This window comes from Vicugna pacos, chromosome 3, assembly GCF_048564905.1.
Source record: "Vicugna pacos chromosome 3, VicPac4, whole genome shotgun sequence".
In the NCBI taxonomy this organism is placed as follows: Eukaryota; Metazoa; Chordata; class Mammalia; order Artiodactyla; family Camelidae; genus Vicugna; species Vicugna pacos.
Window position 1 is genome coordinate 94,030,318 of NC_132989.1, and position 24,806 is coordinate 94,055,123.

The window sequence follows — 24,806 nt, forward strand, 5'->3', positions numbered from 1 at the left end:
CTGGTGAGCACTGGGCCGAGGACTCCTGTCCATGCTCAGCTGTATCAAAGTCCTCTTTCTTCTCCTTCCTAATTTGTAAGTGGGGAGTATATGACAGTAACATACTAGAATAGGGGTCACAAAATTGTTCTCTAAATGGCCCTGATAATAAATGTCTTAGGCTTTGCCATACATTCCCTATTGAAACTACTCAAGTGTACCACCGTAGCATGAAAGCAGTCATAGACAATATATAAATGAATGAGGAAGGCAGTATTCCAATAAAACTTCGTTTACAAAAATTCATGGTGGGCCACATGAGGCCGCCAGGCTGTAGTTGGCCAATTGCTGCTCTAGAGATGGATCCTGGAAAGAAAGACCAGGAGCCTCATATAAACCCAGAGCTTCAGGCAACAGTTCACTCTAGCAGACTGGGTTCTGGCTCCCTCTGCAGCCCTCTGTTTGACATGATCTGCACTGTCTGAAAAAAACTGCAAGGTGATGCTGAAGGCAGCTGGTGAAGGGGTTACCTGAACACCAGGGCTCCATCCCGAAGGCCCAAGGAAATGAAGTCACTGTTGGGTCTCATGGGGCTGTCTCCCCTCCACATCAGCAGGCCGTCTTTGGCAGTTGTCTTAAACCTCATGAATGCATTTGATCGTGATCCTGACACCCTGGAAGGAATACACAAATAATTGCACCTAAACAACCAGTCTCCACCAACATCCACTTCTAAGTAATCCCAGTTCTGCCTGCCGGCCTTGAGAAGCTAGTTATAAGGAAAATCAGACATTTCTGAGACTTACTACCAAGAGATTAGAAAAGGCGTCACCACCACGAGTCATGCCACGGGCCTGAAAGTGAGCCACTCACTCTGCAGGAGTGTATCTCTTCCCAAGTGTGGTGAAACCCCACAGGAGAGCATCTGATGAGTCACAGATTAGCTAGACTCTGGCCAGTGCCACAGGCACAGCCTGCACTCCCAATACACACCTCAGTCTCCCCTCTTTCCTGCCTCCCACTCAAGGGTCCAAGAGAAAGTGTTCCTTATTCCCCAAAAGGAAGTGGTTTCCTTAATTCAAGAGTAATTCAAGTTGGCAGCTGCTCTGGGCTATGATCATGGCTGTGGATGGCCATCTCTGGAGGTGACTGTCCTTGAGGACAGAGGAGGAGTGACTGAGAGGGGACAAAGTGTCAAATAAGGAAGGCGCCTTGATGGGGTAATGGCCTCAAGAGGCTTTGGAACAGAGGCTGGGTGGAGAGGAAAAGGAAGCCGAGAGGAAGGAAGGGGAGCTGAGGCAGGTCAGGTCCTGGCTGGGAGCAGGGTCACGTGCTTGTGTGTTTCTGTCAGTTCTAGGGGTGTTCTTGTCAATTCTTGGGAACAGACCAGTTCAGAGATCCAGTCTCACTAGAGTGACCAGTATTTCTTCTGATATAGGCAGAAAAGCAACCATAAAGTCTTTAAATAGAAGGTGAGGTAAGAGGAAACATAATTTAATATTGCTACCAAGATGGCACTTCTGGAAAAGTCCCTTTCTCCATTTTCCTGTCATGTGTACCACCCTTCATCTGTCTCACAAACCTGGCCTGGAGCCGTAGAGTGCATTCAGTAGTGAACAGTGGAGGGGACTTTTGTCAAAGGCTTCCCAGAGCCTGATCTCAACAGGAAGAGTTCAAGTTTGCCCTCCGCATGGAGGGTCTCAGAATGGTGAGCAAGGAGCTGGGTCCATAATGCTGACTTCTCCGCCAGGCCAGGTGCAGAGCAGTTCTGCCCTGGGCCATTCCGTAGAGATCTGTTTTTCCCAATCTTTCCTTCCAGGTTCCTTCCGTCCCTCATTTGCCTTGCATACACTGATTTATACTAGCCAATCACAATGGTTCCATTTATCTTGCAGTGATTGGTTTAGGGGTGGGCATGTGACCCACTATGGTCCAATGCGCTAGAGGAAATTTATCAGGAGGATTCTAGGAAAGATTCCTTTCCTTTTAAAAAGAGTCATATTTTTTAAAACTGGATATTGCCATGATTTATAGCCATTTAATGAGCATCTTATAAACAGCTGTCTTGTAACCACAAAAGGTATGGCCTCTGGAAAATATACTGAAGCAGAAAGATGGGTCTTTGATGATGCAATTGATTCTCTGAATTAATCAACCCAGGATCCAGTCTAAATCTGGACAGCTTGTTATATGAAATAATAAATACTCTTCATGTTTAAGACATTTTGAGCTGAGTTTTCTGTTACTTATACCCAAAGCCATCTAATTGAAACAGGCCCTGAACTTGACTTTTACATACAGCTTCACACACATGCACATGCACACGCACCTACATATATGCACACAAGTGCCATTGAACTGCTCTGCTTTGGGGCCCTGCACCTCCTACTTTTTCACCAAAGCCCTCTGCTCTCCTAAACCATCCAGTGCCTCTCACTAAGAACCAGCGGGCTGGAGACTTGGGCCCTGTTCACACGCTCCCACTTTCTGGGGACTGAATGCCATCTCTGGAGAGAAACGGCTGAAGAAGGAAGAGGATTTCTTGGCTGGGAATCCGCTTTCCCTAAGGCCCATGCAAGACAACCTTGATAAATACAACACAGGATTAGAGAAAACAAAGCCATGTCTGTCGGGTGTGTGTTCAGAGTCACTAGGGATACCCAGTGCCCCAGGAAAATGTCTCTCAACCACTTTTGTTCCTTGAAAAGCCACCCAATTCCACCCTAAGAACTGGATACCTTTGGCTTAAAGCTTTGCCTGAGTCTGTGAAGATGCGATCAACCTGAAGAGAACAGACAGAATCTAGAATGACTGTGCTGGGGGTGGGGTGGGGGTGGCACACCAGAAACTACAGAGAGCTAGGGAAGGAAAAGAAAGAGAAGAGGGCCAACTGAAGGTGTCAAAGATGAGCTTCATTCGATTGAAGGCTCTGCCTGGAGCCAATTTTCCCCTTGTTGTGTAAGGAGGCTATTCCAGACTTGGAGCTTGGACTCCTGAGCAGGGCTGGGGCTTCTGCCATCTATGATTAAAAGCCACAGCTGTGATTTGGGCATCTCCTTGGGCCACACTCTTGTATCCACATGAAGAGAGCTGAGGAGCCTCTAACTGAATTGGAAATAGCCTGAAGAGGACAGTGGACCTCCTTGATGAAGATGCAAAGTAGGACAAGGACTTGGAGCTGTTTATCTGGTTGAGGGCGCACCAGAACCCTTGCACTGCTGGCTCCGGGCAGACCTTGGCCACGGAGCAGCAGGAAGCTGACTGCTGTGCTGGGGAGTCACACACATGTAACCCTGCCTTTGGGAGCACCAAGTTCTCACTGCTGTCCAAGCTTGAATATTAGAGATCCAGGGGCTGGGCGTGTCCCTCTCTCCAGGCCCTTTGACCAGAAAGGGTCTGGGTTGTCTGTAATGGGGTTGTTTGAAAGCCTGCATTTTTTAGTTTGTTTTTTTTTTGTTTTGTTTTGTTCTAGTTTCTATGTTTATTTGGTATGTTTTCTCCCTTGGGGCTATGGCTAACTTCGCATGTCTTCTTTGAGAATTATCTCTTGGCATGCAAGATAAGGAAAATCTCTGGGGAAGATACTGAGAAATGATCCCCAAAAGATATAAGGAAGGTTCCTGAGGAAGCTTATTACCTCTTGAGGATATCCGGATGGTCATACGTCAGGTAACTGCGGCCGATAAATTGCGGGATCTCAATGGCTTCTGTGATGGCTGAGACAGAACAGAAAATGGAGGTTACGCGGGATGTGGCTCTCTTGACCCCAGCACTCAACCATGTGGCAGGAAGATACAAAGAGAGCCAGCTCCTGGAAATAGGACATTTATCAACTTGTCAGCCTCTTCCTCTTGGCTGCACATGCACTTGGCCAGGTTTGAGGCTGCCCGGCCTGATGGCCTGGAGTTGGCGCCTCCCTGTCTCCCCTCCCCGGGGCCAGCTGTCACCGTTATCAGCCTCAGCACTACCAAGAAGCCTTTGCACTATGAACGTGCCCAGTTATTCTTGGAAGTCAGAGAGCAGGTCTTGGGCCATGTGGGGAGCAGCTGGGGGTGACCAGAGATGTTCTCCAAGGGAGGCAGAGGAAACAGTCCCCCAACAAAACCCACCAGGATTTCTTTATTTGAAGCCAGTCTGGCCGAGAACCCCTCCAGCCACGACCTCAGATACTGGTGAAGGAGAAGACAGGAGGCTCTGACTGTTTGCTGCTGATCACCTTCCAGTGCTGCATTTCCCAAGATTTTCACCACAATCACATGAGGTAGCAGGGAGTAAGGGGGGAGGGGAGGGTTGGTTATTCCCAATTAATAGACGAGGAAAAATGAGGCACAAAGTCATCTAGGTTTTGCCCAAGATCATGCAGCTGAGAGAGCAACAGACCATGGACCAGAGTGTCTCTCTTCAATTCTGGCCCTCAGCCCACTTCTTTTTATTTTCTAATATTTTAGAAGCGTGTTTCCTTCCTCCCAACATCTCATCACTTTATTTTCTTGAGCAATCGCCTTCTTCCACACAGTAAAAAAAAAAAAAAAAGATTAAGTAGTCATGTTTGGTGACTTGAATTAGGGATAATTTAGGGGATTTCTTCCAAAGAGATAATAACATTATCTCTTTCCTCTTTAGAAAAATCCAGAAATGGTGGTTTAAAGAAATTAAGGTAGACTGAATCTCATGTTCAAAGAAATGTGCAAAATGAGAGAGAATAAACCAGCTGATAAAATGAATTATAGTTTCACAAAAATATGCGGTTGGGGCAAAGAAGACACTGAACCAAAGACTCCACGCCCAGGAGAGAAAATGTGTTATTACTGACACTGTGGGTGATAGGAGAGTTTCAACTGAACTTCTAAGAAGAAGCAAGCAGGAAAGAACAGAGATACAGCCAACCACAAACCCAATGACTTTGGGCCCCCAAATGTAAGTTCCTGTGTTGGCAGTTCACCCACAGCATGCTTCCAAATTCTTCATAGAAAACAAAAGGGAAAAAAGAGGAAAAAAAAGAAAAGCAGAGGAAGAGATATAAAAATTTAAAAGATAATTTCCGAGGTAACTATCCAAGAAATTGCTTCATTGTCCTCTGAGGCAGCCCAGCCCAGGACGAGGGCTTGCGGACCCACCCGCAGGGGCCTATTAGAGACGGAAATGACAGGCCTTGTCTCTTAAATTCTGGCCCAGGCCACCGGCCCGGCTCCCTCTGGTTCAAGTGAGTAGGAGAAGAAGGAAGAAAAGGAGGAGAGAAGAAAAAAAGAGCAAAATGGCAGGAGTGAGTAGAAAGATGATGGGGAGAGGAGGAAAGGAGGGGAGGGGAGAGAAGGCTATGGAAGCCAAAGGGGAGAAGACGAGACAAGAAGGAAGAGCCAGGTGGATGGCCTTCCCGGGGCGGGGAAAGGAGAGGGGGTTGGTGAAGGTGACGCTAGGGGAGAGGACCCGGAGGAACAGAGACAGAAATGGGAGGGCGAGAAGGGAGGGTGAAAAGTAAGAGGGCAAAAGCCCAGGCAGGCCAGGGAGCTGGCTGGGCGGGCAGGCCCCCAGCTGCAGGCTGCCAGCGCTGAGACTACCCTTCCCAGAGCTGAGTGCCACCCCGGCACCCTTACTGGGTTTGCCTCAGCCCCAGGCAGGGCCTGTACCCACTCTTATTGGCCATGGACCCATGGATATAGGCCTGTGGCCAACAGTCATGGTTCCCCTGGACTCCTGGAAATGGTCAGGATGTGCTCTGCACACGGAGCCTCAAAGGGCCTGTGGGCACCCTGTCCAGCTGTCTGGTAAGCCCCCCAGCTCAGGAGGTCAGGCGCTTCCTGAGGTCCAGCTGGGGGACAAGTGTGTTCTTAGGGCCGCTGTTTTGGAGGGAGGATGCCCACCGGCCTGGCCAGAGTGTCTGAGTACCACACCACTTACCCGGGTCCCCTTCTGCAGGTGGCTGGCCTGCCCGGTGCCTGCAGCCTGGCCAGAGCCTGCCCTGGCATGAGCTCTGAGCACCATTGTGGGTTCCCAGAGAGCTCACGGTACTTACTATTGAGGCAGTGGTTCCCACACTCTGCCAGGTGCCAGCATGAAACACAACAGGGAAAGTCAGAATTTCAGTCACTGTAAAATCCCAATTACTTTGGTTTACAGATCCCTGGAAACCAGCCTTATGGCCCGCACGGTGCCCTGCAGGAATTCACATGCCTCTTGGGGAACATGACCCTGATTCCCAACAGGAACCACTGGAAATCTTTTCTCAGCATGCTGAGCACCAAGTCACCCAACACACCTCCCCAGTCCTGGCCTCACAGTGGGGGTGTGGGTGGTGGTGGCCCTGTGTATCATGTGTCTGACACCTCTGAGGCTCCCCGACCTTGAACAGACAATCCCCACTAAATCTTACTTACCTTGCCAATAACCATTACTTTTCACAGCTCTAGGCTGCATGTGAAACAGGAATGATAAGCCAGCCAGCTGCCTCTTTTCTCTCTGGAGTGGAAAAATCTCACCCTCATTCTCACCCCACCCCTCTCTGCAAGATTCCAGAGCCCTGGTTATTCTGTGATTAACAAAGAACAGGGGCTCCAGAAATGACACCACTGAACACAAAAATGGTGAGAATATACTCAGTATCATCAGTATATGTGGATAAATATTAATTCTGCCCTAAAACTTTACAGCTAGAAGTGACCATCTAGCCCTTTCTGGACCTTTGTGATTTGTTTAAATACTGTAAACCCAATTATATTGTATCCGAACACTTTGTATCTAATTTTTTCTATATTGTCTCTTTTTCTGATGCAAAAGCACTAGTTGAAAGTGGTTTTGGTGCTTCCTCACGTTTAGACCTAAAAGCTTGGGCCATCTGGTGACACAAATATTATCCTGATGAACAGCAGTGTATAAGCCAGGCAAAGCGAATTTTCCACTGGAGGGACCTGAAATTCCCAGCGGACTATTAAGAGTAGAAGGGAGTGCTGGCTCTTTCATACAGTCCCAGGATCAGTGAAGGAAGGACCCGGGGTGTTGTAATCTAGCTTTCCCAGCAACCAGGACTCCTCCCAACAACATCCTGAGGGATGGCCATCCAGCCCCAGGGAACAGTTTCCATGATGGGCAGCCACTCGCACACAGGGCAGCACCCTCCCATGCTGGACAGCTCTGCTTGGTACAGAAGTCTTGGTTCCATGCAGCTGACTCTGCAGCCACAAAGTAAACAACAGCAAAAAAAAAAAAAAAAACAAAAAAACTCTTTCTACATCACCAGCCTTCAACTCTCTAAAGATCAACATCTCAGCTGAACATCCCCCAATTTTTCATTGTTTAATGATACCCTATCCCAAGAAAAGAAATTCCCTGTAGTCTGCACAACTTATATGTTTTTTCATACTGAGTTTGCTTAAATCCCAGCCCATATTTACTGAAGCTATTCTTTTTATGCACTGGGATGCCCCACCCCTGAAAAAAAATCACCCAAATCAGACCCAGCAATAAGATGTGAATGTACTAAATGCAATGTAAAATGTCCAGAATGCTGTGCATCTCGTAGATCAGGGGAGATCAGGCAGGTTCCAATCTTTGAGGACTGTACATCCCCTACAAATGTGTGACCCTTTAAGCTTGGTAGCTTTTGTTGTCAGGAGTGAATGTGGAGCGGCTCACCTGCTGCAGAGAAACACCCCCATCTAGTGGCCTGCAGGGTCCTGCACGGTCTGAGCCTGGACTTTGCGGAATTGCAGGCGGAGGGAAGAAAGGACGGGGGCTCAGAGTTCTTTCCCAAGTGGCCAGGTTGCTGTTGGCTGGGGGAACCCCAGAAGGAAACAGCTGCATCCTGTACCCTGGTCTTAGACACTCAGAGCATAGCAAAAGCTCTGAGAAGGATGGCAGAAGAGAGAGCATTTAACTGTCTTTACGCAGGATTACCCTGTTGATTTGACTCCAGGACACCCCTCGTATTTCGTGTATATTGTGTATAATGTATATTGTCTGTCTCTGTGTGTGTGCAAAACAGCTGTTGATATTTCTTTGAACTTCATTTTTCCCCATGGCTTCGAGATACTCTGCTTTAACTTGTTAGTAAGTTACTTCGATACAAGAGCTCTGAGGGACTGGGTCACGAGGTGGGTAAATTTGGACGAGAGTAGAGAGAAAAAGGAAAGAAATTTCTAAGGTTGAGGAATATCTTTTTGAAGAGGGAGGCCTTTTGACATCCCTCTGGTGAGATGAGAAAGGGGCCTCGGTACTGGGGTGTGGCATGGGGTGTTGAGGTTTGAGGTGGAAGGAGGCACCTAAGAGTGAGAGCCCCCAAACAGAAGGTGACAAGACCACCAAGCCTTGTGGTTTTTGTTGGTGCCTGAAGCTGTGGCTGGGAGTTAGAAGAACCTCTGGCTCTTCCTACCCCAGGTTGGGAAAAGAGGCTCCCTTTTCTACAGCTCAGGGGGAGCCCCATGCCTGGTCTGGGCTCAGGCTCTGCTCCTGCCTCTCATTTCACAGAGATCAAGGGCAGGGTGAGGGTCCAGAAACCACCACGATGGTCTGATGGTCTGGGTGCCTGGAAGCCCTCCAGGATTTGTCTAAGTTTCTGGCCTCAGCCCTCCTGGCCCAAGAGGTCAGGACAAGCATCCAGTCTCCTGACTCGGGCCCCAGTGGGATCTGCCTGCCTGTCACAAACTCTCTCTGACAAGGTGAGAGAGAACCAGACTCACTGAGGATCCTCCAAACTCATTTCCTGTTGGGGAGGTGCCCGTTGGGATGGACTGAGCGGGGCCTGGTGCCGAGGGTTTCTACAGCATGCTGCTCAAAGTACAAGGACTGCTTTAACTTCTGCACGGGATACTAGGAACAGCTACTTGCTTCTGAAGTATGACATATTAACCAGGGAGTGAGAAAAACAAATCTTTAAATATATGAGGCTAGGAATCACCTTGCTGGATTAGACAGGATGCTCTCTGACAACCAAGGATGGCTTCTACCCACTCTCGGTCTTTCCCACTAAGAATCAACCTAAACGTTTAGACTGTGCTCGTGCATCTCGACAGAATGGTGTGGTTAGCCATCTCTCTTCCCTTTCTTTTCAGTCCTTAACCAGGACTAGAAGCTCACTGCAAAATCACAGCCATCTGGACAGTGACTGTGCATCACTGAGTACCTGCTGGGGCCTGGAAAACCTGTGCTTAACAGTCCAAACCTGCACCTGGAGTCCCATTAATCTTCTCAAGCCATGTCACAGGAGAGGAAATTATGTGATACAGGCCATGCCTCCTGTCTATGAATCTTCCTGGGATTGGCATCAGCTGCTGTTACGCCAGAAGCACTCTGTTTCCAAGCACAAGGAAATACTGATACAACACTATGGCAGCTCATGTTCTGCCTGGCTTTTAAGCTTGACTCTAGCCTAGGATGTTGCAGAAAAAGAGGCCTAAATGCCCCTTAGATGCCCCCTGCCACCGTCCGCTCCCTTGGATCTTCTTGCCAGGAAGCCCAGGTCCTCCCCAGCAACCTGACTCTTCATTCTGGTAAGATTTCTCACTGAACCTGAACCTGTCATTACGAAGCTATACATGTGACCACTTAACATCCATCTGGCTAACGTTCTGTAACAGGAAATGAGGGTTAACAAGATCACAAATTATCCTTTCCTTCCTCCTTTAATTCCAAAGCTAAATGTTCATTTAAGCCTGGATTTTCTATCTTGACCATTGGTGTTAACGTGTAAGGCAGGAGGGTGTTTGAATTGCTTGCAGCAAAACTGGAGACCTAGGAGATTCAAACACTGATATGTGAAATCTAGAGGCAATTTTCTGAATGGCTGGGCCACACCTGAACTGAATCTCTCCAAGTACATGTTACTAGTTAACCTGTGATTTGCTCATTCGAATTATAATCAGGAGCATTCACAGATGGATCAGTTCCTCTGGTCTGAGGGTTCATCACTAGGGTGAGTGATGTTAATAAACATATTTCATATGACTTGCCGTGAAGGTTTCAAAATTCATGTCGATAAAATGCTGCTTCGTCTTCCAACTGGCAAATTGGCATCTTTCCTATTTTCCAAGACATCTATCATTCCACGTACCAAAATATCTACCTGTAGTTTACAGTTTTCCTCTAAGCCCTACTTTTGATAAAAATTAGGAACTTAAACACGAAAGAGAGAGACCACATGCCTTCACTTAGGATCGCTGCCTTATTTCCTTCAGGCCTGTCTACCTTTTTTTTTTTAAAGGACAGCTGAGGCCATCCTGACAGTCTAACAAGAAGGTCCATACGGCTCCATGTGCTGCCGCTATGTGATGCAGGCCTCTTCACCCCGCGGCGGCCTCTGCCTCCCGTGAGCAGGTGTGGACAGCTCAGTCCAGCAGGGCCTGTGGGCTGGGACCTGCTCTGCCTTCAGACCAAGGCAAGTTGGAAGCTGAGTAGCTCACAGCACCTGCTGATGGGTTTTATTTTTCTCACCAAGAATAATAATGATCAGTATTGGTGGAGTACTTACCAGGCCCTCTTCTGAGGAATATGGACTGCCTCGTTCCTCTTCTAAGGACTACACATTGCTTCATTTAATCTACACTACCATTCTCTCTGTTAGGTAATACTGCTACCACCATTCCCATTCTATAGATGAGAAAACTGAGGCACAACTTATATAGCCTGGAAAACAGCAGTCTACAGAAAGTTATTCGTACTTTAAGTTTGGAAGCAATTAATATACAATTTGTACTTTTCCAAATTTGGCGATTTCTCTTTATAGCATTCACAGGTAGGAGTCAAAAATATTTAGTCAAAATATTGATCAGCCTATAACACCCAGGCATCTACCTTTCAGGACAGGTTCTAGGAGTAGCTGAGAAGCAAGGGTCCTGGAAACCCCCACATTTATGAGTTAAACTTTTAGTTGTTCAATCATGAGGCGATTCTCAGAGAAGGAGCCAGGGAGTAGGGGTCTTAATTACTGTTCACAGAAATGTTTCCGCATTTTAATTGTTATTAAATAATTACTGTTATTTACATGTAATTAATTATCTAATGTGTTACTGACATCATTGACAAGATAACCCGTATGGATGTCTCGGGGTTATCAACTCATCTTTTAAGAGTGGCAGTCCCCCAAATGGTCTGTCCATTCCCTCTGCTCCCGGAAGCAGTGCCTGAGACCCCCATGTACCTTTCTGGCAGTGCAGCCCCTCGAAGCCCAGGGGGCAGTCACACTCATAGCCCTCCTTCCTGGGCCGGCAGCTGCCCCCATGGGTGCAGGGGGCCCCCACGCAGGGGTGGGCTGCATTCTCCACATTCACGCCCCAAGTGAAGTCATGCTTCACATGGATGGTCCGGTCATTCAGGATGATCTTAGGAGAGAAAATGTAAAGAAATTCAGGAATTCAGAAAACATCCTTGCGATCTTCTCCAGTTTCCCTCCAAGCACCAGCTGAACTATGCCTAGTGAAGGAGCTTTAAAAAAGAGAGAGCAAGTCCAGTAGCTGCTTTCATAGTCTTGTAAATGATACAGGAACCGAAGTGGTTACATCTGGCACTTGGGAGAATCTGCATCATTTACAAGACTGCACAAGCACCTTCCTCTGCTTGGGGAAGACCTGGCCACTCAGGGAGGTCTCAGAGAAGTCCCAGTCACCACAAAATTCGGGTTCTAAATCTGCATATTAGAATCATGGGGAGGGGGACGGGTTAAGAAATGTAGTAATGCCCAAGCCCCACCCAGTTCAACTGAATCACAGTCTCTGTGGGTGGAGTCCAGTCATCAGTAACTTTAAAGAGTTTCTCATGTGAAGCAATGGTTGCCATGAGACTCCATTCGCTTCCTTCCCTTTCATAGAAATATCTGCAGCGATCTGATGCTGGGTGCCTCCTCAATACTCCGCGGATATTTTAGTGGATTCATTGTAAAAATTCATCCTCAATGAGTTTGTGGAATGCCTGCTGGGCACAGACCCAGGAGCAGATGCTATAAGAAAGCAGGGTTGGAAAGCTATGCTCTGAGCATTAAAAAACACAGTCTTAAAAATGTTAAAACTTTCTCCAAGCTTCTTTTTTGGGTGCACTGATCACAGTTCTCAATTCCACTGCCTGCAGTCAAGGTCACACAATACGATGAGGAAGGGAAACCGGTACCTTCTGGATGCTCCCACTGAATGGCCTGAGGATGCCCGAGTTTTTCTTCACGTCATCGTAATTGGGGACCCCACCAATGAAAATGTCTGAGTTGCACTTAATCTGGGTGAAGCCTCCCTGCCAACAGAGTCAGAACAAAACACGGTATAACTTCAGAAAAGATGGTTAAGATTACCAAATGTGCTTTTGGTTCCCTGTTAGGGAACTCACGATAAAGACAGTCTGGCTTGATCTTTGCATTGTTTTGCATTGCTACTTACCACCTGTTTGAATGTGTGTAAATTAATGGACATTTCTGAGACTCAGTTTCATCAGCTAGGAAATGGGAGTCATCACGTCACACCTCACAGATGTGTGGTGACGAACGCGGTGGACTGCTCCATCAGCAGGACCCCTCCCTGCAGGAAGACTGCCTCCAACCTGTCCATCTCAGGTGGGGCCATGTAACTTGCTTTGGTCAATAAAACATGAGAAGAAGAGAAATCAATCGCTTCTGGGCAGAGGCTGTCAGAGCCAGGAGTGGTTCGCCATGCCCTCTTCCCCCGCCCCCTGTTCCTTCAGCCTGGGTCTCAGATCAAAGCTGCAGCTGACCATTGATGGACATGTAACACGAGTAAGACATAAGCTCTTATTATAAGCTGTTGATATTTTGGGCTCGTGTGTGCCCAACGAGAGCACAGTCCAGCCTGTCCTGGCAGCTGAGATCCCACTGATTTAACCCTGCCCAGAGCTGGACGCAAAATCAGCACTCCAGGGTAGCAGCTATTACTGTATTCACTAAGGGTAAAGATAGAACCTCCTTAGGCCAAGAGAAAGGGAAAGCATGGGGGTGGGGGCAGGCATTCCTTGTTATCAAATACAAAGGGCAGAGAAGCTTTTTTCAGATTCTCAGAGAATTCCCCAATTGTCAATCCCCAAGGACTTCCCTTGCTTCCGGTCATTTCAGCAGCCTAAACTCCAGTGGCTGGGCCAGATAACATGCCATGTGTCATATTTAATATCCAACCTCCTTCAACATGAGTTTTAAGCAAAACGTTAAAATATTCTAAGATAACATACAGAAATAAATTAAAATTTGAGGTCTCTGGGGATCTACATGCTTTGGGTAATGTAAGTGATTGTCTCCTTTGATTTATGGTCAACAGAAATACAAATAGTAGCAGCATTTAATTATTTATTAATTAACCCAAATGTTATTGGGTACCTACCGTCTCCCAGGTACTACGTGCTGCACAAACCACAGTTAATAATAAAGACCAGGTCCCTGCCCTCCAGAGGCTTACACTGAGGGGAGTACAGGCAAGTAAGTGAGCAGGGGGATCAGCCCTGTGAGGACTGCCAGGTGACCATGGGTGCATCTGGCAGAGAGGAGGTGTCCTACACGCTACCCTAGACACAGGGAGCAGGGAGGTAGATTTGGAAGAGCTAGAAGTATTGAAACTGGACGAAGCCAGGGCTTGGAAGGAATGTAGGCTCAGGGCAGAGGTAAGGAGGGACCAGGTCACACATGGATAGAAATTTGCAATTCACCCCAAAAGCAATGCGTTTTAAGCAGGAGAGAGAGTAGTCAGATCTGTGTTTTAACATCACTGGCCAGAAGGAGGAGAATGGATCTGGGGTCCAGTGGAGATGGAGAAGGGGAGACAGGCAGAGCAGAGAGGAGGATGCCCCATCTAGGGGAGCTCACGGTGGCCCAGTCCAGCCAGGTAGCAGCAGAGAGGTTTGGGATTAGGCAGACCAAATTGCCTTTCATCAGTGGCCTTTGGGCAGCCTTGAGGCTTCTTACTTAACTAGTGGGGGAAGTGGGGAGGTCATCAAATAAGAGCTTTCAGCAATTCTTGCGGCCAGAGGGAATATGGAACCAGGCAGGAGCTGTCAGCACACACCCACAGGCACCCATCTCAATCCTGTCCTGAAACTAAAATACTATGAGAAAAGGAGGAAGGTTGCAGGGTCAAAGAGATTTCAGAGAAGCAAGCTGTTTTGAAAAAACCTGGAGTTACTTGGTGGTATCCAGTGAAGGGGGCGGGGTCTTGTGGGGTGAGAGCCCTTTCGGCAGCTCATCAGAATCCTCCCCCGCCACCTTCCCGTGGCCCAGAGGCAGGGCTGCAGCTGCCTCACCCACACGGGGCTGCAGGAGAGAAGCCAACAGACCCCACCAACATGGGCTGCTCTGGACTCAGGCTACGTGACCAGATGTGCCACCTCCGTTCCGCTGGAAGTGGTTGGAAAACCTGAGTAAAGCCCCTGCTTGGGGTTTCCTGAGGCTCTGGGAAGCACCGCCTCTCCTCTGAGTCCCACAGAGAGAGCTCAGCTCAACTTGGGCTGTTGGTATTTCTCCATGTAGCCAGCAGAGCAGTCCCAGTCTGTGTGGTCGGGACGCTTAGGGGCTGGGTTGGAGAAAACCCCAGCGGGGCCCTCTAATCCCTGCCCCCACGGTCTCTAAGCTCCAAGACCACTGCCCCGGTCAGCCTCGCCTTTGAACATGGCGTGGACAGCTGGGGAGCAGAACCCCCTGGCGGGAGATCTGATGGAGGCTCAACTCACCGAGATCAGGCAGGGGGCCTTCCCACTCGTGTCTAAACTAGGGCGGCCTCACGGGAACCGCCCTCAAACGCCCACGGAACAGCCCCGCCTTCCCTCCACCTGTTTACCCTGCTTTGCAGTGGGCAGCCCTCCACTCAGCTCCATCTGTTCCAAAGGCCAATAAAGAGACAGGACACTGGTTCTACGATACTGGCTGATTCTCACTCACTGGAGAGGTAGTTAACAGAACACCTCCTGTTGTGGTGTGCCTTTCGCCTTTGTGCTGCCGCGTCACCGCAGGTTCCCAGTGGCACCTGCTGCGTCCTGAGGAGCTCCTTACTTATTATCAAAGGCCTTTCCCCTGCTATTGACAGACACCCCCATCCTTAGTGTTTGTTACTGTTTTACAGATGTTTGTAGCTAAGGCCTAGAGAGATACGATGCTTTTTTGAATTTAAGTCAACACACAGGCAGGTCTACACTTGCGAGCCTCTAATCCTGTCTTGGACTAAAGTCAGCTGTTGTATAGGAAGTGACACCATTTCTGGACTGTACCAGAAGTGATACCCATTCTCCCTTTAAAATCTATTTTCCTTTATCCATTTTCCTTCCTTCCTTCCTCCCTTGCTTCCTTCCTCTCATCCTTCCTTCCTTCCTTCCTTCCTTCCTTCCTTCCTTCCTTCCTTCCTTCCTTCCTTCCTTCCTTCCTTCCACAGATACACATGGGGCATTTTCTAAGGGCGCTCCCTTCCTGAAGCAGAACTCAGTTTGGGATTCTTCTAACTCCCTAGGAGGTCTGGTTCTGACAGGACCTCTCACCGCTGCTGGCCCTGAACCTGGCCTCCCAACCTGTGTGTCCCTCTTTCTTCTACCTTCCTCAACCAAATACCTCTTTCCCCATCAAAAGTCCCCTTTCCTTCCTTTTCTTCTACCAATTCATTTTCTTATCAGAACCCCCGCATTCATCCACGCTCTCCTTCAATCACACCCTCCTTCAGTCTTGTGATGCACATAATGAAGACTGTGGAGAGTTAAAATACTGGCAAATCTAAAGTCCCTTTTGTTTTTAAGGGTCTGTAAATTGTGTGTGTGTGCAGAATCCTAGTAGGTTATAGTTTAAAGCAAATCTTATCTCTCTTTAAAAATGTCATTTTCCTTTGGATATGACCTTGGAAATAAAATCATGGATGAAAGTTATAGACTTGAGTAGAAATTCTGAGCTCTTGAGGTCACGACAGCACACTATTAGCGATAATAATAAGTAAGGCCACAGAGCGCCACCCATGCGCCAGGTTCTGCTGTGTTTTATAACTACAGCTATTGTAATTCTCACAGCTCTAGGAAGCAACACTGTCATTATCATGAACCTGGGAGGTCAGGTGACTGGTCTGAGTTCACACTGCTGGTAGATAATGGAGCTGGATTTTGAACCCTGGGAAGCCAGGAGTCTGGTTTCAGAGTCTGTGTTCTAGTCAGACGTGTGACCCCCACATCACCGGCCCCGCCTAGGAGCCTGTGTGCTAAGCACCACGTTACACACCAACGTGGACAAAGGCAGGGGGTTGGCAGGGAGGCGTGGGGGTGGCAGGCAGTTTTCCAAGTGCTACACTTGTGTTGGCTCACTTAATCCTGACAACCACCATGTGGGGCCTCTACTAGTAGCCTCCCTAACCATAGGTGATGAATGGCAAAGTAACTGGCCCCGTGGGGAGCTTGGGGTTTAGCCAGGCGGACTGGTGCCGGAGCCCGCGTGTTTAACTATTATGCTGCTGCTTTTGTCTCCAAGACACGCAGAAAACAGTGACCCCCGCTCACACGTGCCATCCCGTCCGGAGGTGATGTCCTCCTTACCTCTGCCATTCCCTCCACCACCTTCTGCTTATCCACCTGTAAGATGCCGTTCTTCGCTGTGCGAGACACGTGCAGCTCATGCCAGTGGCCCAGGGTGAGGGGCTCTTCACTCCTGCGGAAGAAAGGAAACTGAGCATGGGTTAGCAACACTGGCGTTATGGATAATGTCCATCAGCCTCGTTCTGATGAAATGTGCCAACCTTGTGCACCTCACTCTGCTCAGCAGAGAAAACCGTCGTTCCTCCTTGGGAAACACAGCAGTGCTGTCTCCATTTATTGGACTCCTTTGTGGTAGGAGGATTGCATTTATTATTTTACTTAGTCCTTACAACAAGCCTGAAATATGGGTAGGATTAGCCTGGTTTTCAAGATCAGGGGTGACATGAGGGTAAAATGCGATCAGAGCTGCACACAAGCTTTGAAGAAGAGAAAATTATATGAGCTATGGTGGGAAACAGATTGCTGGGTGTACTGATGTCTGCAGCATCCTTTGAAATGCATAAAAAATAAGATGAATGGGTGGATAGAGGAGTATAAGGGTGAACAGATAAGGCAAATACAGCAAAATGTTAATCATAGACTACAGGTGGTGGGTATAAGGATGTACACCATACAATTCTTTCAACTTTTCTGTATTTAAAATTTTTTCATAATGAAATGTTGCAGGGGGACAGAGTCCATGTTGTCTGATATTGTGAAAAGGATGAAAAGTACTTTAAAAATTCAATTATTAATTCAAGATGGAAACACTTGAAGTTTAAATGGTATCAATAGGAGTTTAACATGGTACGTTTTACAATGAAATTTGCAGAGAGGGTAATTATTGCATTTGTATTTCTGATGATATATGTACAGTTCCTGGCCTTCACTGAACCTCCCGATCTATTTTTTGGTCCTGGATCATCTTTAGAAACCTGTCAGGAATACCAATGGGCACAATTATTGAAAGGTCTCCACCTCCTCACTTGATTTTTTGCTCTGGCAAATGCTTTTGTGATTTGTCCTTAGCAATTAGAATTTAATCACCTTGGCTCAATCAATAGGCAATAAAGAAACCAGCGGCCCTCTGGCAGCAGCCCGTCTCCGTAATAACTAACGGTGCCCACGCCCGTTCTCATCCTGCAGAGGTCACTCCCTGTCGATGCACTGCCTCCCTCAGCACGGTGATATTGATCAAGGCCATCATGAGCTCATTTCAGTTGTCTCGATTTTTGAATCAAGTTCATAATAAATTAGACCACCTTATCCTTTTCCTAAAGTTAAAATGCTTTGGCCCATCCCACAGCTTCCTGGAGTTCAGGCTTTCACTGAATTGTCTTCATGAAGCAGGAAGTCTTTGAAATGGTTTTCAAAATACTCATCCTCCACAGGGTCGCCTGGAAGATGAACCATGGTCAGGGCTGTCAGTCACACTAACCGTGAACAGTGTTGTTGGTTACACTGGAGAGGGGATGGCACGAGGGAGCAGATGACAGTCTGCTCCCTGGTAACTCAGCTCTGTTCTCCTTTTCATCACACCTGATACTCAAGAATTCTTTTTCCAGGTACCTTTCCTGACAGGGAAGCAATAACTTATGTTTAAAAAAAATTGAGAACACCTCTTCTCAAAAACAGACACAGAATTACGAAAGAGAAAAATGCTGGATGTCTAAGGTTCCAGGTATCTGGGACCCCACAGCGGGAGCTGCCTCCACAGAGGGGCAGGGAGCAGGGGGCAACGGTGCAGGAGGAGGGCTGAGGAGCCCCGACCCTCCCCAGCTCTTTCTGGTCGTTCCTTATCCAGGAAGAAGCCATTTGAAAGTACAAGGTGATATTCAAGGTGTCTTCCTTTCTCAACTTGACAAATAGTTCTAAGCGAATTACTTAGATTGTTTTGCATAATCACATGTAAATTGAATCAATTAAGTACCTACCAAAGTTGTCTTGAGACATAGGATGTTTTTGCATAACCAGAAGTACAAAAATGTTTGTCCATTCCCCAAGGTGGGAGGTGTCACTGATGTGTAGGAATTCAGCCTTAAGAACAAAAATGAACTGTCCTTTTTAAGAGCTGTTGAAACCCAGCGCAGCATTTCCCATCAGCCATGAAAAATAGTCAGCAATTAAGGGCAATGCATGATTGTGACATCTCACCGACAAACTTTCTAGAAATGACAGTCTAGCAATATGAGTTGTGACCGAATACATCCCACAATTTCCTTTAAAATAACAGCGACAAAGACTGATTTCCTGCTGTAGGGCACCACTGAACACAACATGGTAGTGAGTTTCAAAAGAGAAGAAATCACAAATGTAGGAACAGGAATCATGTCTGCTTGGATTAGCAGGCGGCTGGCTTGAAGGTAAAAGCTCCCATGGGAGGCACACAGGAGACATAAACAAATAAGAAAAACGCCTGCACCTCCCACCTGGAGGCTCTGAGGGGTTCACAAAGATACTGCCACACGGTGCGGGAACGATCGATCTGCTAAGTAAGTGAATAGTGCAAACTGGATAACAGGAGGAAAGTTTAACAACTCAGAACCAGGTCTGCAGACACCAGTAAGTGCTTTGGAAATGCCTCGTTACTGCCGTGCTGTTGAAACCACTCATTTCACAGGCTTCTTGGGCACATTGGTCAGGGCCGAGTCTTTGCGATTGCTGCTAATTCACTGTCAGTTTTCCCCTATGGAGAACACTAAGAGCCATGCTAAATAACCAGTTACCATCAAAGAAATAATGCAAAAAGAAAGTCAAAATGTAAAGGGAGGTCACCAAGGACGTTTCTGTGTGTTTAATTTCTATTAGCACTTTTTCACTAGTTGTCATATATTTGACACTCGGGGCAAGGGGCTGATTAGTGACAATTTACCAAGTTTTTGATGATTGCATCACGTGATCTCAGGTGGAAAGGAAGACGGTTTACCCCTGTCCGAAGCCAGCCCATTTTCCAGAGTTCAAAGCAGAGATTCGCTACCTGCTGGCTAGTTATTTGAGGAAAGGAAGCCTTGCCAGCAGGAGAGCATGCCATCTGTATGCATCAGGACTGTGCAGGGAAGACAGGAAGAGTGCAACATAGGAGATGACAAATTTGTCTTTTTGCAAAACAGCTGTTGTTTGGCTTTTGGGAGGAAGCGGCCCCTGAAGGTCTTAGCCCTTACCTGAGAACACCAGTCCCAGAGCCACAGTCAAAGCGGAACTCCACGTGGCCCCCTGCCATGTTGATGGACAGGAAGTCTTTGCTGCCCGTGTCATAGCTGTACAGGAGGACACCATCACCCGAGTCTGGCCGAAATGTGATCTCAAACTCCATGAAGGAAAGGTAATGCCGGGGCTCCAGTGGCCAGGGTGTGGCGGCGTAGGACCTCAGAGACTCTCTGAACTGAGGTATGGTCAAGGTGAAAGCTGCAGAAACAAGCATGGGGTTAGAAATCCCTCCGTGCCAGAGCTAGCTGTGTTCTTTTCCTCCTGGGTATAGAGCTGAGCTATACTTCTCGGCTGCTCTGAAGGGAGTGGCTGGCTGGTATAACTGAGTTCTGGCCGGTGGAAGGTGGGTGGGAATGTTACACAGAGCTCCAGGTCTGGCCCCTACAGCTTCCCTCCATCCCCCATCTCTCTCCCCTCACCAGCTGGCTGGATGCAGGACTCGATGGAGGATTCAAAGGCCCCAGCAGAGCCATTGGAAGGCAGGCCCCTGTGTCACTATGGAGCAGAGCCACCCCCTCCCACCTCTGCCCTGCAGTGATGTGAGCAAGGATCAACTTTATTATGTTAGGCTGCAGAAATATGAATATGGTGTGTAATAGCTTTGGCTGACTCTGACTCACAACACCTTTTTCTAGATGACAAGAGATTTGAGATTACACAGTGTTAAAAATCTTTTCCCCAGAGTGGTGTCTTAGGTCTAACTCTGAATTGCTGGTACAAAAGTTAAAACATGTTCCACTCTGCTGGGTTTTTCCAAAATCTTTTAAATATTTAACATCTTCCACTATTATATGTGTGTATTTGTGTGTGCATGTGTGTTTACATGTATATGTATACATATACGTGTATATATATGTATTTTAATATAATCAATATATATAGCATTGAGAGGTGGGATAATTCAGCACAGTACAAGAAAAACAGAAGCAACATCATGATCACTGTTAAGGTTTCTGTGTATCCCTTCCCAGCATTTTCTCTGAAACTATCAGATATTCTAAGGCGCGTGAGCTGTGAATGCTTCAAAGTCTGATACAAACCACACAAATGGAGGCTTTTCAAAGTTATCTGAGGGCCAAGAAGAGCCCACCTAAGCCTGGACCAGGAACATCTTCAAATGAACTTGTCTTTGGCTTGTTCGACACTCTGACACTTAAAAACACTCCAATGTGGTTTTAAAAAAAAAGAAAGGAAAAAAGAGAGAGAGCAAAGACCAATCCCATAGAAATGTATGAGGCTCTGCTAAAAGCATTGATGAGAAATTACGCCGACGTGAATTAACAATGCAGACAGAAATTTCCATCATTTGCTTCTTTCTCACCATCTTCACAGTGGCGACCTCTAAATCCCAGGGGACACAGGCAAATGTAGGAGTCGGCTTTGCTTGCTGTGCAGGTGCCACCGTTGATGCACGAGGCTTCATCACAGATCCCGCTGCTGCATTCCCCTAGACACAGAGCGGGAATTACAAAGCCGATTCATCGCGGGAGCCCATCCAAGGCTACGGAGCTGATCGCACCAACAGCTCACGGTCCTGAATACATACAGTGCCCTCCCTACTCCTGTTGATTGGCGTCTCTGCACAACTGCAAACCAGCTTTCAGGAGGAGTGGAACCTTCCCTTCATTTTAATTTGATTCCTCTGAGGAGGAGCCACAGAGACTCGTTAAAACATGGTGGGCATGGTAAATCCAATAATAAATTACTGGGCAATGTGATGACCCTTGACAGGGAGGACTGAGTTATTTCTGCCGTAATTCATCTTGCTGTCATTCCCACAAGAGTGTGTTTCAACCCCTCCAATGTCAGCAGTGTTTATGTTAAAAGTGTTCTCGTTTGTGTGGCCCCAATTACCTTAAGTGCTGCCGCCTTGTTGGTTGAAAGTTGAGGCAAGCCAGATCAGCCCAGAAGGAGTTAGGAGCCTTGTCTAAGCTTATTAACAGACCTGGGTTGTGACTCCTCTGTCACAACCCAGCTGGCAGTGGGGAGGGAGGGCTCCATTGTACCTTAGCAGGGCCTCCAGAATCCCCATGTCTAAGCTCAACACTACAGCGTTATGAGGGGCAGGACAGCAACCAGAAGTAAAAGGTGCTGAAAGGTTCAGTATCAGATGGGTCAGTTCTCTTGACCAAACAGGTATTAGAGAGACCCGTAAAGGGTATACACGGTCATTTTCAAGTGGAGATCACCCAATGAATGAAAACAAACGGACCTGAACGGGGCTGCTTTCCTTCTCCTTCTCCGCCCTTCCTTCTCTCCTGGTGTACAAGAAACAAACCAGACAGCTGGGCCGCAACCCGGCCCGGAACTACGTAGGTGAGTACAAAGCACCTGTTCTCGGGACAGAGCAAAGGGAAGGCACCTCCGATTGAGCCGTGAGGGGTCCAGCTCTGCACCCTGAAGTCTCCACTGAGACGCCCGCAGGAGCCAGCAGCCGCCCTGCTGTGAGATGTGGACCCCTTGTGGCCCGACTGTGTCATCTCACCGGTCATCTGTGAGATGACACAGTCATCTGAGCCAGGCTTTTTTTGAACTGAGCCAGGCTTTTCTTTTTCTAAAGCCTTGTTGGGAGGAGGGGGAGGGCTCGGCACACTGTGTACCCAAGAGAGGAGACTGACCTCAGGAACTGACAGCAGAATTTAAAGCCTTCCCAGGTGGCTTGCCACTCTGGCCGGGTGCACTGGCCTCTGTGAATTCCCATTGGGGGCCACTGCAATTTTAGGCAGAAGTGACCTAAGGTGGTCTTTTTTTTTTTCCCCTCAGCCCTGAGAACACTGCCAGCATTCACAGCCTCTACAGAAAAGCTGATTTTAATTTGGAGAGCCAAGCTCTCACAGGTCCCTAGACTCCCCCAATTTCTGTGGGCTGAGGGTCTTTCTCAGAGAAGGACTGCTCCCACAGGAAGAAGTGGGGTTCTTGGGTTATTTTAGACCCACATGTTAAAATTATTTTGCATATTTGCTTTATAACTATTTTTTATAGGTGGGAGTTGGGTGGAGGGGCAGGGCTGGAAGTAAGCCAGCGTTGTTTAGCTGATGGAGGCAGTGTCTCAGCGGCAAGATTCAGCTGGCGATGGTATGCAAGATAGACTGTGAGTGGTGGGGGTGGGAAGGAGGAGAGAAATCCTTTGGGGACGGGGCTAGATACGGTGAGGGCAGAGGAGATGGAGAGAAAGAATCAAAGGGGCACAGGACAAGAAGGAACAGCCAGTTCATCCTAGAGTTTGAAGCTGAGGAAGACTCCAGCCTAACCTCCAGGTTTCTAGCTTGGAAGACCGCAAGGAGCGGCAGGAGTAAAGACATGAGGGAGGCTGTGAGCAGGAACTGGTGTCTGAGGAACAGAGGAGTTGGTGTTTGTTCGATTTGCGCATCAGGTGATGGGGGAAACTGAGCCCCAGGCAGGAAAGGACCCTGCCCACAGGTGAGGGCTGGAGGGGCAGCGGCAACTTGGGGGTGACGCTGACCCAAAGAACAGGTGGGCTCCTTGAGAGAAGACAAGAGGGAGGGGCCCCCTGGAATGCCTGGGGAGCCAAAGAAGGTTGAGGGGGCAGCAGAGAGGACAAAAGGAGAATAGACCGAGGGCCCAGAGGACCCAGACAGGGCGGGCTCCTGGAGGCTCAGGGAGGACCAGGAGCAAAGAGAGAAGTCAAGCTGATACCACCAAGAGGTTCAGGAGGGGTTTGCAAAGAGGGAACTGCTCAGAGATACAGGAGAGCAGTTTCGAAGTGCGGTAGAAGGCTGAACCCATCATAGGAGGTCCAGACAGGGGGCCTGGAAGAGTGCCAGCCAGAGTCAGGGCTTGAAAGAGAGGAGGGAGGTCCTCAGGGTTCCTGAATCAGAAGGGTCCAGGGCCACACAAACCTGGCACTGGTTTAAGCTGGAGAGGACCTGAGTGGGCGTGAATACGCTAGAGCAGGGGATTCATGAATTTTGATGGGAAAAATATTCATCTTTATTTTCCATGATCTCTGAGTGGACTTGAGTAGTTCCATCAATTATGCATGGAAGCAACAAACCTCCAATATTAGCAATTCTTGTGAACTGTGACCAACAGACCTGAGAATGGCGTGAATCACTTTCCATTTGCCGCAGACAGAGATATCTATCATTTATCATGAAAATATCATTTATGCTCATCGCTACTTTGGAAGCATGGTAGTTACTGCACCCACCATTAAAGAATCCTGTTCTTTAACGCTTTATGAAAAAGCACATATGTTACTATAATAACAAAACATCATTGTACTGCTTTGTTTCAATATAATTGTTTCCTACCATGTACATTATTACCTGCCTCCTGTGAAGAGGTCTATAGGCATCACCAAGTTGCTAAAGGGGTCCATGGCTCACAAAAGGTTAAGAATCCTTGAGTTACTGAGAAGAGACAGTCCCGACAGCAAGGTTCCAGGGACACAGGGAAGGTTGGGTGCCAAATAGAGATGAACAGGTTAGTTCCAGGGAGGAGGAAACCCTTCATCTCTGAGAGGAGGAGGAAGGGGGTGCAAGATCATGTGTATAAGGGTCTGGCAGGACTGCATCATCAATACAGAAGATAACTTTTATTGACACTCACACCCACTATATACCATTTGTCGTGTAGGTTTATGCAAGATAATGAAGTAAGGGGAAGAAGAGACATCGGGCTCCCGAGGAGGGAAGAGAAGGTGGAACATCGTGGAGCAGGATACACTAAGGAGACCATGGACAGTGAGCAGCCTCCCTGCCCCTCCTCCCCTAATCCAGCCCAATAACGAGGCTTATCTATTTCCTCTCCTAAACATCTGTCATATCTGCCACCACTACCACCCCGGATCAAACCACCATTATCTCTGATCACGACTACTGCATAGCCTGCCAGCTGGTCCACGTGCACACCATGAAGATCCCTTCCAGTAAGCTGCCTATGATCAAAGGGATCTTTTCAAAACACCAGCTAGATCATGGGACCCACCTCCCCCTCATACTCTCATTTCCTCTGCCTGGAAGTCATTTCCATTTCTGCTCTGCTTTTTAACTCCTGCTCTTGCTTCATATATCAACCTCACAGCACATCCTCAGAAATGCTTTTCCTGACCCCAGCCTATAAATCCCCCCATCATACACTAGTACTTCCCCATCAATTCCCACTCTGAATTGTAATTTTACATTTATTTGTGTGATGATTATTTGACTAAT

The 24,806-nt window shown here is 47.8% G+C and overlaps 1 protein-coding gene across 1 annotated transcript in view; it reads right to left on the minus strand.

Annotated features, from left to right (window-relative positions):
• EGFLAM (EGF like, fibronectin type III and laminin G domains) overlaps positions 1 to 24,806 on the minus strand; it is a 161,598-nt gene that overhangs the window by 12,714 nt on the left and 124,078 nt on the right. Inside the window, exons 14-20 of the mRNA XM_006207672.4 lie at positions 20,954 to 21,079; positions 19,587 to 19,830; positions 16,447 to 16,558; positions 12,070 to 12,186; positions 11,108 to 11,288; positions 3,617 to 3,695; positions 510 to 653 (exon numbers count right to left, since the gene is read on the minus strand). Coding sequence (XP_006207734.2) covers positions 510 to 653; positions 3,617 to 3,695; positions 11,108 to 11,288; positions 12,070 to 12,186; positions 16,447 to 16,558; positions 19,587 to 19,830; positions 20,954 to 21,079 — 1,003 coding nt within the window. The remainder of the gene's footprint in view (positions 1 to 509; positions 654 to 3,616; positions 3,696 to 11,107; positions 11,289 to 12,069; positions 12,187 to 16,446; positions 16,559 to 19,586; positions 19,831 to 20,953; positions 21,080 to 24,806) is intronic.